The sequence below is a fragment of the Cervus elaphus genome, chromosome 6, assembly GCF_910594005.1.
Source record: "Cervus elaphus chromosome 6, mCerEla1.1, whole genome shotgun sequence".
NCBI lineage: Eukaryota > Metazoa > Chordata > Mammalia > Artiodactyla > Cervidae > Cervus > Cervus elaphus.
Window position 1 is genome coordinate 1326945 of NC_057820.1, and position 14291 is coordinate 1341235.

General features: G+C 48.1%; 1 protein-coding gene across 1 annotated transcript in view; it reads right to left on the reverse strand.

Moving 5' to 3' along the window:
* Window positions 1-14291, reverse strand: part of POLN (DNA polymerase nu) — a 137344-nt gene that overhangs the window by 94417 nt on the left and 28636 nt on the right. Inside the window, exons 5-6 of the mRNA XM_043905980.1 lie at window positions 11033-11145; window positions 2222-2379 (exon numbers count right to left, since the gene is read on the reverse strand). Of these exons, the coding sequence (XP_043761915.1) occupies window positions 2222-2379; window positions 11033-11145 (271 nt within the window). The remainder of the gene's footprint in view (window positions 1-2221; window positions 2380-11032; window positions 11146-14291) is intronic.

The following is a 14291-nucleotide window of genomic DNA, read 5'->3' on the forward strand; positions in this document are numbered from 1 at the left end:
CCAGGGGCAAAGATCACGCAGTGGGAGGGACAACAGGACGTGGACTTGGTCTCCTGGTCTCGGCCTCCGCACTCGCCACCCACCCTTGCCCCAGACACGCACAGAGACGCTGGGAGGTGGACCAACCAGAGTCGGCAACGAGGGTGGGGGGAGCCTCGGCCCCAACACGCAGTCTAACAGCCGCGCCCTCCCAGAGGCCTGGCGTCCCCACGGCACCCTTCACTCCGCCACACGGCCTGAGGACTCCAGGTGCCCAGACGGACGGAGCGTCAGAGGCCCCGCCCCACGACGCACCCTGCAGTGGCCGTGCAGCCCCGGTCCCACTCTCCCGGAACCACGGGCACATGTGTGTCCGTGTCTGGGCTGTGCCCGGCATGTGGCCAGCCTGCTGCCTGAACATGCTGTCTGCTGCAGAGCGCTGACCTGCGAGGCCTCCCCAGGACCGGCTCAGGCCCCCCAGCTCAGCCCGGCTGCACCTCCTCTCCCACAGCGGTCATCGTCTTTCTCTCCGACGAGGCCTCGCCGCCGCCCCCTCCCCAGGACCGGCACAGGCCCCATGGCAATGTTCAGGCCCCCCAGCCCAGCCCAGCTGCACCTCCTCCACCCCAGCGGCCATCGTCTTTCTCTCCGACTAGGTCTCGCCGCCGCCCCCTCGGGGACCCACACTCTGAGTCCACAGTTTCCGCTCTCTCCTGCTCCTGCGTCTCACGCCGCGTCCCCAGACCCTGCAGAGCAGAGGGCCCCTCCCCACGCCGCTCTCACCACGTGTTCCCATGACGGACACGTCGCTGGACAAGCATGAGTCCCTCCCAGGCTGCCTCCTTTCTGCCGAGTGCGGACAAGGCCTTGGGCAGAGCCTCGTTGGGGAGCCGTAAGGTGGGGCACTCGCGGCCTGGCCTCCCTGACTTCTGTCAGGGAGGAAGCACCTCCTCTGAGTGTTTTGTTCCTGAAGCCCCTCCCACCTCTAACTTGTACATGTGTGTACCAGGAAAAACGCCCCTCTAGAGTCAGAAATGCAGACTGATCTACGGCCTCGACTTGACCTTGGGCGAAGTGCAGACGTGAGCCCTGTGCACCGGAGTCCTCTGTGAACCAGGGCTGACCACACACGGGGGGACCACTCCTTCCTCCAGCTACAGTATCCCAGCCTCTGTCTGGGGAAGTGCCGCCCAACGGCACGGACCTAGGAGGACTGCTCATCTCCACGCCCTGCTGCCCTGCCAAGGGGCAAACATGTGACACAGCGGTGGAAAGGAGACTCTGAGTGCTAAAACTGTGAATCTTGGACAAAAGTGACGCATGGAGGACAAGGTCATGGTTCACTGCTGGCCCCAGGGCCGTGGGCTCCTGCCGCCTGGGTCCTCTGAGCCGCCTGGCTGCTGTCTTCCCAAAGCTTGCCCTGCCTTTCCTCTGAGTCTCAGCTGCCCCACGTTCCTCTGACAAATTCCTTTTAGACTAAGGGAGAGTGAGGTTCTCTGTTTCCAACCCCAAGCCTCTCTCTGACACAGATCCCCGACTCCACCCCACCGAGCAGGCATGTAGGATCAAATGCCCCAAACGACAGTCCTGAGCTCAGCCCGGCGTGCGGGGCAGGCTTGCACGGCCTCCTGCTTGGCCTTCCAGTCGTGCTTTGAACTGTGCTTGTTAACCAACAGCCGGGGAGCCTGGACAGAGTGGCTGAGAGTGCGGGCGCTGCTCCGGCTTGGCTGCCTCCCTGGCCCTGCAGTGCGGCGCATCAGGTCTCCCTCGCCCCGGGCTCCAGGCAGGGTTCCAGGGCTGCACACACCCTTGCTTCTGCAAACAATGGTTCCCAACGAGAGAGAGGGGCCTGGAGAGACAGACTCGGGCAGCCTCTATGACTCTCCCCATGGTAACTGAGGAGCAGCCGCCTCCGGCTTCCGCCATGGAGGCCAAGTCTCCAGAACAAAGGATTTATCAACAAGCAGCTGTCCGCTCTCAGCGCAGGTGACCCTCTGACACCAAGGACCCATTTAAGAGAATCAGGCCGTGAAAGGCATCTCCCAGGGACAGCTTCACAAAGGGACAGAAGTCATGCATCCTTATTCAGTATCCTCTACCAGAATACATCTCTGCCAAACAAGCAAAAGTAGATGTCGGCAATGTTCTTTTCACTACTGGGCTGTCCATAAAGTAGAAAAAGTTCTTAGAGGAAAATTAGGGTTGTATTAAGGTCCATAAACCTTATCTTAAAACAACTCACCACAGTCTTTCTTGAGGAATTTCCATCCACGCTGTTGACTGTAAATGTGGTGGGGTTTCCTAGGTACTTTGCCACTAAATCTTCAAAAGAGGGTGCAACATCACTAGGATCTATAAGCCACGCAGCAATTCTGGGATCTAGCCCTACAAAGTCAGCAACTGCAGAGAGAAAGGTCAGTTAGTCATTCTATGAAAAACAAGTACTTTCCCCTGCCATGGAACAATGGACTGGTTCGAAATTGGGAAAGGAACATGACAAGGCTGCATACTGTCACCCTGCTTATTTAACTTCTATACAGATTGCATGCAAGCTGAAGCTCAAGCTGGAATCAAGATTGCCGGGAGAAATATCAATAACCTCAGATGTGCAGATGACACCACCCTTACGGCAGACAGCGAAGAGGAACCAAAGAGCCTCTTGATGAAAGTGAAAGAGGAGAATGCAAAAGCTGGCTTAAAACTCAATGTTCAAAAAATGAAGATCGTGGTCTCCAGCCACATCACTTTATGGGAAACAATGGAGTCAGAGAGAGATTTTATTTTCTTGGGCTCCAAAATCACTGCAGATGGTGACTGCAGCCATGAAATTAAAAAAAGATGGTTGCTCCTTGGAAGAAAAGCTATGACCAACCTAGACAGTGCATTAAAAAGCAGAGACATAACTTTGCCAACAAAGGTCCACATAGTCAAAGCTATAGTTTTTCCGGTAGTCATGTATGGATGTGAAAGTTGGACCTTAAAGAAGGCTGAGCACTGAAGAGTTGATGCTTTTGAACTGTGGTGTTGGAGAAGACTCTTTAGAAACCCTTGGCCAGCAAGAAGATCAAACCAGTCAATCCTAAAATAAATCAGTCCTGAATATTCATTGGAAGGACTGATGTTGAAGCTGAAACTCCAATACTTTGGCCACCTGATACAAAGAGTCGACTCACTGGAAAAGACTGATGCTGAGAAGATTGAAGGCAGGAGGGGAAGGGGATAACAGAGAATGAGATGGTTGGACAGCATCACTGACTCGATGGACATGAGTTTGAACAAGCTCCAGGAGATGGTGAAGAGCAGGGAAGCCTGGCTTCCTGTGTGCAGTCCATGGGCCTGCAAAGAGTCAGACACAACTGAGCGACTGAACTACAATCACAAGGTTTGCATTAACTATTACAGTCCTGCCATCCCCCCTGTCACAGAGCCAAGCAACAGCGATGCTGAAGAATGCTGAGCCCTTGGTAAGAGTGGTCTCCACCAACCAGGTCCCACACAGCCAGTCTCCATGGGGAATCCGTCCCAAACTAACTCTCCAGGCTGAAAGAGATGGATGTCGGAAGCCTCAGCCCCACCCTTGCCGTCTCGCCCCACTTTTCTTCCTGCTCTGGAGCCTCTCTCTGCCCCGTGCATCTCTCTTTTCAACCATGCATCTCCCCACTTCCACTCTTCCCGTCTTCCCTCCTCCACCCACCTGCGGGGCAGCCTCCCCGACCCGGCACTGGGGTGTCAGTCTCGAGAGACAAGGAAGTGGGGTGGGGTGATCTCTGCAGCGCCCTGCCAGGAGGAACCCTAAAAACAGCTACTGTGCTGCACGTGGTGTGTGCAGAGAAACTTGGCGCAAGGCCACCCTCGACCCTGGGAGGACACATTCCCCCCTCGCCTGGTAGTCTTCTCGTCTGAAAACTGGGAGAAAAGATTACTGCAAGTAGCCGTGGGACACATAAGAAAGCACTTTTAAAATTTTCATTTTGTTTTTTTTTGGCTGCACCATGCCGCATGTGGGATCTTACTTCCCTGACTATGGAGCAAACCCACGCCCCTGCATTGGAAGCTTGGAGTCTTAACCAGTAGACCACCAGGAAAGTCCTAAAGGTACTTCTTTAAAAAAAAAAAAAGTGATATTTGCCTAATATATTTTAGTACCAGAGTATTTTAGACCTGGAGCAGGAGTAATGAAAGGATGGGGTGACTGATAAATTAAGAGACAAGTCTGGGAATCCTGAGTGATTGCTCTCTGAAGTTGCTATAACATTTTGAAGTGTGCTTCACAAAGACAAAGAGTCGGTCTTTAAATAAAACTGTAGTCTTAGATCCCATCACACTAAGTATTATATTTTCTGGCATATTTAAATCACAGTAGGCTAAGAGATTTATATTTACCCAAGCAGCCAGTATCATCGCTATTTTTTTGAGAGCCGGGAAGTCACCTGTGTTGACAGATTTGGAACTCTGGGGGAGAGGAAGCACAGAGTCAGCCAGCAGTCTGACTGCTTGCTGCCCATCAGCTGTCAGGACTTTATATAACCGTGTCTGCCAACACTGACCCAGCCACACGATTTCATTGTTTGCTTTTCAAAGCTCTAGTGTTCCAAAATTAAGGGTTCTTATCAGCAAATGTTTTTGAAAAACCTTGGGGAAGGTCTGACAGCCCTGGAATGGTCTAGGGACTGTTCCCTACAAACTCCTGAAACCAATAAACTGAAGCTATGAGGACAAGCCCCACACTGGGGAGAACGTCAGGTGTTGGAAAAGAAGTGCCAACAAAGCAGCCTGTGAATGAACTAAGACAACCAAGAAAATGACAGAAGTTATGGTGGTAAAGAACCCTCCTGCTAGTGCAGGAGACATAGGAGACACAGGTTTGATCCCTGGATTGAGAAGCTCCCCTGGAGCTGGGCATGGCGTTCCACTTCAGTATTCTTGCCTGGAGAACCCCATGGACAGAGGAGCCTGGAGGGCTACAGTCCAAAGAGTCAGACACGACTGAAGTGACTTAGCATGAAAATGAAGAACTCAGTTAGAAATACTTAGAGATTAGGTGACTTAGAAAAACTTGATGAATAGATGAAAGAATTTAGGAAAGCAAAGTAAAACCAAAACACCACTTCTGAAATAAAAACTAAACTGGCAATCAGTTCAGTTCAGTCCCTCACTCGTGTCTGACTCTTTGTGACCCCATGGACTGCAGCATGCCAGGCTTCCCTGTCCATCACCAACTCCCAGAGCTTACTCAAACTCATGTCCATCGAGTTGGTGATGCCATCTTGACATCTCATCCTCTGTTGTTTCCTTCTCCTCCCGCCTTCAATCTTTCTCAGCATCAGGGTCTTTTCCAATGAGTTAGTGCTTCGTATCAGGTGGCCAAAGTATTGGAGCTTCAGCTTCAGCATTAGTCCTTTCAATAAATATTCAGGACTGATTTCCTTCAGGATTGACTGGTTTGATTTTACTGTCCAAGAGACTCTCAAGCGTCTTCTCCAACACCACAGTTCAAAAGCATCAATTCTTCAGTGCTTAGCTTTCTTTATGGTCCAACTCTCACATCCATACATGACTACTGGAAAAACCATAGCTTTGACTAGATGGACTTTTGTCAGAAAAGTAAAGTATGTCTCTGCTTTTTAATATGCTGTCCAGGTTGGTCATAGCTTTTCTTCAAGGAGCAAGCGTCTTTTAATTTCATGGCTGTAGTCACCATCTACAGTGATTTTGGAACCCCCCCAAAATAAAGTCTCTCACTGTTTCCATTGTTTCCTCATCTATTTCCCATGAAATGATGGGACCAGAGGCCATGATCTTCGTGTTTTGAACGTTGAGTTTTAAGCCAGCATTTTCACTCTCCTCTTTCAACTTCATCAAGAAGCTCTTTAGTTCCTCTTTGCTTTCTGCCATAAGGGTCATGTCATCTGCATATCTGAGGCTATTGATATTTCTTCGAGAAATCTTGATTCCAGCTTGAGCTTCATCCAGTCCAGCATTTCAGATGACGTACTCTGCATATAAGTTAAATAAACAGGGTGACAATATACAGCCTTGACGTACTCCTTTCCCAATCTGGAACCAGTCTGTTGTTCCATGTCCAGTTCTAACTGTTGCTTCTTGACCTGCACACAGGTTTATCAGGAGGCAGGTAAGGTGGTGTGGTAGTCCCATCTCTTGAAGAATTTCCCACAATTTGTTGTGATCCACACAGTCAAAGGCTTTGGCAAAGTCAATAGAGCAGAACTAGGTGTTTTTCTGGAATTTTCTGGCTTTTTCTATGATCCAACAGATGTTGACAATTTGACCTCTGGTTCCTCTGCCTTTTCTAAACCCAGTTTGAACATCTGGAAGTTCTGGGTTCATGCACTGTTGAAACCTTGCTTGGAGAATTTTGAGCATTACTTTGCTAATGTGTGAGATTAATGCAATTGTGCAGTAGTCTGAACATTCTTTGGCATTGCCTTTCTTTGGGATTAAAATGAAAACTGACCTTTTCCAGTCTTGTGGCCACTGCTGAATATTCGAAATTTGTTGGCATATTGAGTGCAGCACTTTCACAGAATCATCTTTTAGGATTTGAAATAGCTCAACTGGAATTCCATCACCTCCACTAGCCTTGTTCATAGTGATGCTTCCTAAGGCCCACTTGACTTCGCATTCCAAGATGTTCGGTTCTAGGTGAGTTATCACACCAGTGTGGTTATCTGGGTCATGAAGATCTTTTTTGAATAGTTCTGTGTATTCTTGTAGCCTCTTCTTAATGTCTTCCGCTTCTGTTAGGTCCATACTGTTTCTGTCCTTTAATGTGCCCATCTTTGCATGAAATGTTCCCTTGGTATCTCTAATTTTCTTGAAGAGATCTCTAGTCTTTCCCTTCTATTGTTTTCCTCTATTTCGTTGCATTGATCGCTGAGGAAGGCTTTCTTTTTTATTTATTTATTTATTTATTTATTTATTTTTATTATTTTTTTTTCCAGTGGGTTTTGTCATACATTGATATGAATCAGCCATGGATTTACATGTATTCCCAATCCCGATCCCCCCTCCCACCTCCCTCTCCACCCGATTCCTCTGGGTCTTCCCAGTGCACCAGGCCGGAGCACTTGTCTCATGCATCCCACCTGGGCTGGTGATCTGTTTCACCATAGATAGTATACATGCTGTTCTTTTGAAATATCCCACCCTCACATTCTCCCACAAAGTTCAAAAGTCTGTTCTGTATTTCTGTGTCTCTTTTTCTGTTTTGCATATAGGGTTATCGTTATCACCTTTCTAAATTCCATATATATGTGTTAGTATGCTTGCTTATCTCTCCTTGCTGTTCTTTGGAACTCTGCATTCAGATGGATATATCTTTCCTTTTCTCCTTTGCCTTTCACTTCTTTTCTCAGCTCTTTGTAAGGCCTCTTCAGACAACCATTTTGCCTTGTTGCGTTTCTTTTTCTTGGGGTTGGTTTTGTTCACTGCCTCCTGTACAATGTTACGAACTTCCATCCATGGTTTTTCAGGCACTCTATCAGATCTAATCCCTTGAATCTCTTTGTCACTTCCACTGTATAATTATAAGGGATTTGATTTAGGTCATACCTGAGTGGTCTAGTGGTATTCCCTACTTTCTTCAATATAAGCCTGAATTTGGCAGTAAGGAATTCATGATCTGAGCCATAGTCAGCTCCCAGTCTTGTTTTTGCTGACTATAGAGCTTCTCCAACTTTCACTGCAAAGAATATAATCAATCTGATTTCAGTATTGACCATCTGGTGATGTCCGTGTGTAGAGTTGTCTCTGGTGTTGTTGGAAGAGGGTGTTTGCTATGACCAGTGTGTTCTCTTGGCAAAACTGTTAGTCCTGCTTCATTTTATACTCCAAGGCCAAACTTGCCTGTTACTCCAAGTATCTCTTGACTTCCTACTTTTGCATTCCAGTCCCCTATGATGAAAAGGATATCTTTTTTGGGTGTTAGTTCTAGAAGGTCTTGTAGGTCATCATAGACCTGTTCAACTTCAGCATCTTCAGCATTAGGGGTTGGGGCACAGACTTGGATTACTGTGATATTAAGTGGTTTGCCTTGGAAACTAACCGAGATCATTCTGTCATTTTTGAGGATTGTACCCAGGTACTGTATTTTGGACTCTTTTGTTGACTATGAGGGCTATTTCTCATATTCAACAAGAAACTGGCAATATACAGAAGTAAATAAGTGCAATAAATAATGCCTTAAGTCTGTTTAAAAATATAATGAAAAAAAGGAAATTTTTTTAAATTAAAAAATGAAGAGATTGAAAATGGATTCTAACATGACAAATATGAAAGATAGAGAAGATTCAACCTATGAAATCACAAAAACAATTCAAATACCACAAAAAAGATAAACAACCAAGCATTACAACCAGGTCTCATGTATTTCCTGACAGAAGGACACAACATTGCTCAGATCCAGGATCAAGACTATGAAGCAGTCTTGCACTCCCAAACTCTAGCCTGAATCTGATCAAGCCCCTAGATCTCATTACAGGAGAAACAGAAGAGAGAGAACATGTTAGAAGACAAGAAAGAGAAATCCTATAGGATGAAACCCTGGTCTGTCAACAATGACAAAATAATGGCAAGAAAATACTTAGAGGGAGAGAAGACACAAAGACAACTCCGGAGACGCATCACACCCAACCCGAGTACAGGGTCACCCTGACCCTTGTTTGGATCCCAATTCAATCAAACTGCAAGAAACAAAAACAAGCAAAGCTATTTAAAGACAACCGGGCAAGTACAAACGCTGACCGGATAGCTAATAATAGGAAAAGATTATGGCTGTTTTAGGGGGAGATGGTGAGCATGTCCTCTGAAAAATGAAATCCTCATATTTTATCCATCTGATTGACATATTTACAGATGAGTAATATGTTGCTTGGGATGTGCTACAAAATAACCCAGGGGAGATGTGGAACTACTGGAGAAAGAGACTGGACAGAGCTGGTAACTGCTGAAACTGGGTGACGTGTTGTCTGTGTGTCCCCCCACACGCCTGCCGTTCTCTGCGGATGCAGCCGCGTGTCCACGAGCTCCCAGCAGTGCGTGCAGAGCCCGCCGGTCAGGGCTCAGCTCACGGGTGGCCCCACTTCAGGCCCCAGCCCCCAGCCCCGGGCCTCCTGCACCTTCCGCCACACAGCTGCAAGCGAGGGGAGGCTCCCCCGCGCCCTCCTCAGGGCCCACCCTTTGCTGTGAGCACCCTGTTTACTCACACCTGTTCATCACGAAGCCCACAACCCAGGAGCAGCCCGGCGGGAGAGTGCATAGCCCACGGTGGGCGGGTGCAGAACCTCCACAGCCATCTGCACCACCCTCCTAGCGCCGGGCTGCTCACCTGGGATCCCACCGTGAGGGCATTTTATGGAGGCTTCATTACCTCAGTGTGGCTGACTAAGTCATGGTCGCCAGCCCCTCTCCCCTTCCTGGAGGTCACAGGTGGGGCTGAAAGCTCTGGTCCTCAGTAGAGCCTCCTCTTTCTGCTGACCACTCCCACCCTGAAGCCGGGCTGCCTCCAGCCCCCCGTGCTCATTAGCACACGGAGGACACTCAGCACTCTGGAGATGGCTTGGGTTTTGGGAGCTGGAAGCCAGGAACCAGGGATAAAGACCAAATATATCTTACTGTATCACAGGTACTTTATATTGTGTTGGGAATTTTGTACAATAAAAAAGTTTTTTTTCCAATGCCTTGCATGCATGCTAAGTTACTTCCAACTCTTTGCGACCCCATGGATTGTAGCCTGCCAGGCTCCTCTGTCCATGGGATTTCCCAGGCAAGAATACTGGGTTGCCATTCCCTTCTCCAGGGGATCTTCCCAATCCAGGGATCAAACCTGTATTTCTTACGTCTCCTGCATTGGGAGATGGGTTCTTTACCACTAGTGCCATCTTGTTATGAATATTTTCAAACATTCAGACAGTTTGAAAAGAACTGTACAGTGAATACTCATGTGTCCCCTACCCAGACTCTACAGTGAACATTCTTTTTTTTTTTTTTTTATTAGTTGGAGGCTAATTACTTCACAACATTTCAGTGGGTTTTGTCATACATTGATATGATTCAGCCATAGAGTTACTGCCATATGACCCAGCAATCCCACTTCTGGGCATACACACTGAGGAAACCAGATCTGAAAGAGACATGTGCACCCCAATGTTCATCGCAGCACTGTTTATAATAGCCAGGACATGGAAGCAACCTAGATGCTCATCAGCAGATGAATGGATAAGGAAGCTGTGGTACATATACACCATGGAATATTACTCAGCTGTTAAAAAGAATTCATTTGAATCAGTTCTAATGAGATGGATGAAACTGGAGCCCATTATACAGAGTGAAGTAAGCCAGAAAGATAAAGAACATTACAGCATACTAACACATATATATGGAATTTAGAAAGATGGTAACGATAACCCTATATGCAAAACAGAAAAAGAGACACAGATGTACAGAACAGACTTTTGAACTCTGTGGGATAAGGTGAGGGTGGGATGTTTCGAAAGAACAGCATGTATATTATCTATGGTGAAACAGATCACCAGCCCAGGTGGGATGCATGAGACAAGTGCTCGGGCCTGGTGCACTGGGAAGACCCAGAGGATAGGTGAACATTCTTTCTATATTTGCTTTATTACATATCTGTCCATCTAGTAAAAAAAAAAGTTTTTTAAAATTCTTATTTATAATGTTAAATAAAAGATAAAAGTGTGCTTTATACTGCTTTGATGTTGATCACTCTGACTTTAGTTTAATTCTTAGAAAGTTTACACGTCAGCTGTTTCTAGTGACAATAAATCCATCTACCAAGCTGCATGTTACTTCTTACCTATTTTAAACACAAGAGTAATATATACTTGAAAAAATTCTAATAATTTAAAACACAGAGGGAAAGCGCCTCTTCACGCTCAGGGCACGGGTGGTGCCTAGCAGCTGTGGGACTCCCCTCAGCCTCTGACCTGTGCAACACGGCAGCCCTCCCAACTCCAGGAGGGATCGCTGTGGGACAGTCACATCTGTGGGAGATTATAAATCTGAAACGTACCACACTTCCAACTGCCATCGTCACCAAAAAATTGCAGCACTGTTCTCACAAAATCCTTTGCGTTAAAACAAGTAACGGGGCGTTTATGTTTCAGGACTTCAAGCAGCACGTTCCTAGAAGATGAAAAGACGTTCACTGATGGGCACAGTGAGCTGAAACTTCCCACCTTTTTTGGAAAAACACCACAGATGCTCTGCTAACAGCTGTCACTTGTCAAGCATTATGGGCAGACATTCTTCTCCAAGCTTTCCACAGATTAACTCAAATCCTACGAGGTGTGCAAGGAAAATCAAAATGGGTTGGTCTTGCTCAGTCCCCAGAATGGAGCCAGGAGGCCCCAGAGGAAGTGGGACTCAGGGGCGAACCCAGCCTGGATGGAATCTGACCTTTCGACCTGGTGACAACATCCAGAATGTCTGCCAGAACCCGAGAACCCCTATCTATCTTTCGGACATCTACCCTGAAACAATTCATGATTCCTTAAGGACATTTTCTGAGTTGTATCAGAGGCCATCACAGTTCTTGCCAGGCAACTTTTTAAAAAATTTTTATCTTATTTATTTTCGGCTGCACTGGGTCTTCGCTGTGATGCACCGGCTTCTCACTGCGGTGGCTTCTCTTGTTGCAGAGCACAGACGGGGCACGTGGGCCTCAGTAGCTGCGATGAGTGGGCTCTAGACCTCGGGTTCAGTAGTTGGGGCCCACGGGCTTAGCTGCTCCGAGGTGTGTGGGGTCTTCCCGGACCATGGATCAAACCAGTGTCCCTGCACAGGCAGGCAGACTCCTAACCACTGGGCTACCAGGAAAGTCCTCGCCAGGCAACTTTTAACAGCCTTACGGCTTTTTGTTTTTATAAACCCCTGACTCTCTTCCCAGAACACTCTTTTGGGGATACCTGAATTTTTGTCTCTTGAATTGCAATTCTTAAGACCCCAAATAAACTTATTTGCAGCCTCTTGTGTTAGTTTTTGGTTGACAGAGGTAGGTGTTACTTATTATCTGTATTTTACGGATGATGAAGCCGAGAAAAAAGAGGTTAGTCATAAAGTCAAGTTCACACAGCTCTTCAGAGCCAGTTACTGGATGCGGCACAGCCACCTGCAGACAAAGCCCCCGAACCCTGAGCAGAGCTGACGCACCCTGGACTCCTCCCGCCAGTCCCAGCCTGTGCTCCCAGCACACACCCCCCACCAGCCTGCCCTCTGCCCACACTGGAATCTCCTTCCTCCATCACCAGACTGTGCCGCGTCCTCTCACGCTCCAGGTCCCCTGTTCCTTCAGTGCTCCTGGCCACACAGCTGCCACAGCTAGGACCACGGTCGTGACACCATTAAATCATGAGCTCCTTGACTATGGGATTCATGATAGCTGACACTTATCAAGTACTTACCAGTGTGAATACCACACTAAACACTCACAGGGACTGTTGGGTTGAAACCTCATCATAATCCCATTAGGCAGGCACTAGATCCATTTTGGTGTAGGAATGACTATCTACTCTGGTATTCTTGCCTGGAAAATTCCATGAACGGAGAAGCAGGGAGGGCTATAGCCCATGGGGCTGCAAAGTCAGACATGACTGAGCACAACAGAGCATAGACCCATTTTACAGATAAGGAAACTGAGGCTTGGAAGGCTGAAATAATTTCCCAGATTTCCACAACCGAGAAGCGGCAAAGCTGAGGTCTGAGACCCGATCTTGTTGCTGCCAGGGCCCAAGGTATTAATCTCCCTTTTATGGTAACTGTTTGTTAATACATCAGCGAGGGTCTTTGGACGAGGCTGAGGAAGAAGGAAAGCTGGAGTCCAGTTAGCTCTGCTTACTCTGCAAGCAGGCATTTCTAGGCTTTTGGCACTTTCTCATGTGCTTTCCCTTAGGCGTCCCTTGAAGGGGGCCGCTGCCGACAGCAGAGCGTCGGGCCTTGGCTCTGCGGGACCTGGAGGGGGTGTGAGGGAGAAGCTGGGGCTCCTGGAGATGCCTCCCACTTCAGTGCTCTTGTAGCTGGAAACTCGGAAGTTCTCAGTGAGGCCACCTCACAACTATGATCTCTCCGGCTAAGAGACACAGCCTAGCTGTGATTTCTAGCTTAAAACAGGACACATAACAAAAAGAGTATCTTATGAGACAAGGTGGCTAAAACACAGTGTGTTTTCTAAGTCAGTTTTGCCACATCTGCAAAACAAAAAGCAGACAGAAGATCGGAGGATTGGAGCTTAAGTGACCATCCGATGTTCAAGTGGAGAATGTGGAACAGGATATAAAATCCAGAATTCAGAAAAGGAAGTCCAAACTTTAGGGCCCTGCTCTCACAGAGGTCTTCCATAGAAACAGGCTGTCCGATTGCTCTTTCAAAAGAAAGTTATGTAAAAAGAAGGTTATGGGTTCTTGGGAGCAGAGCGCTGTGTTGTCAAATGTCTGGTTCTCACTGTGGTGTACGTGCCTGACATTAAGCTTTTATTGCCAAGGCGTCCACCTCAAAAGATGTCCACCCTGAGTAGACATGTTGCCCGCTGTGCCACTTGGCTGTGGGCAAACAACCAGAGAAGGAGCCAGGCGAGGCTCCCTCTTCCAGAGTGAGCGAGCGTCAGTCGCTCAGCCGTGTCCGACTCTCTGCGACCCCATGGACAATAGCCCGCCGGGCTCCTCTGTCCATGAGGGTCTCCAGGCCAGAATACTGGAGTGGGTCACCATTCCCTTCTCCAGGGGATCTTCCCGATCCAGGGACTGAACCCAGGTCTCCTGCATTGCAGGCAGATTCTTTACCAGCTGAGCCACCAGATATTTCCAGGAAGCCCTGGGTAAGCCAGATTACTGACTTTGTGAGTGACACGGCTTCTCAACCTTCCTGTGTCCTAATTCCTGCTCTGATGCTTTAAATTAGCCAATAGAGTGAATCCTCGAAACCCTGGACACCTCATCTTCAAACTCTAAAAAGGCAGAGCCCCAGGTCTATGCATGCCCTTCTCTTTCTTTACCTAGAACCCCTCTGTGTGGCCCTGGGCATGCCGTGTACCCTCCAGGACTTGTGAGTGATCAGTCCTGGTCCTCAGATTCCCTAGCAGTTTTTGCGGACGTATGCCCTGTGCATCACTGGCCCCTGTGGAGGAAGTGTCTGTGGGGGCTCGGTGCGAGGAACACAGGCTGGACCAGCGCCTCTGACGTCCTCCAGGCCCAGAGCATCACCATCGGCAGGTGGAGCCCACACAACAACTACCTAAAACTCACCCAGAGCCCAGTGAGACTGACTCAGGCAGAAAC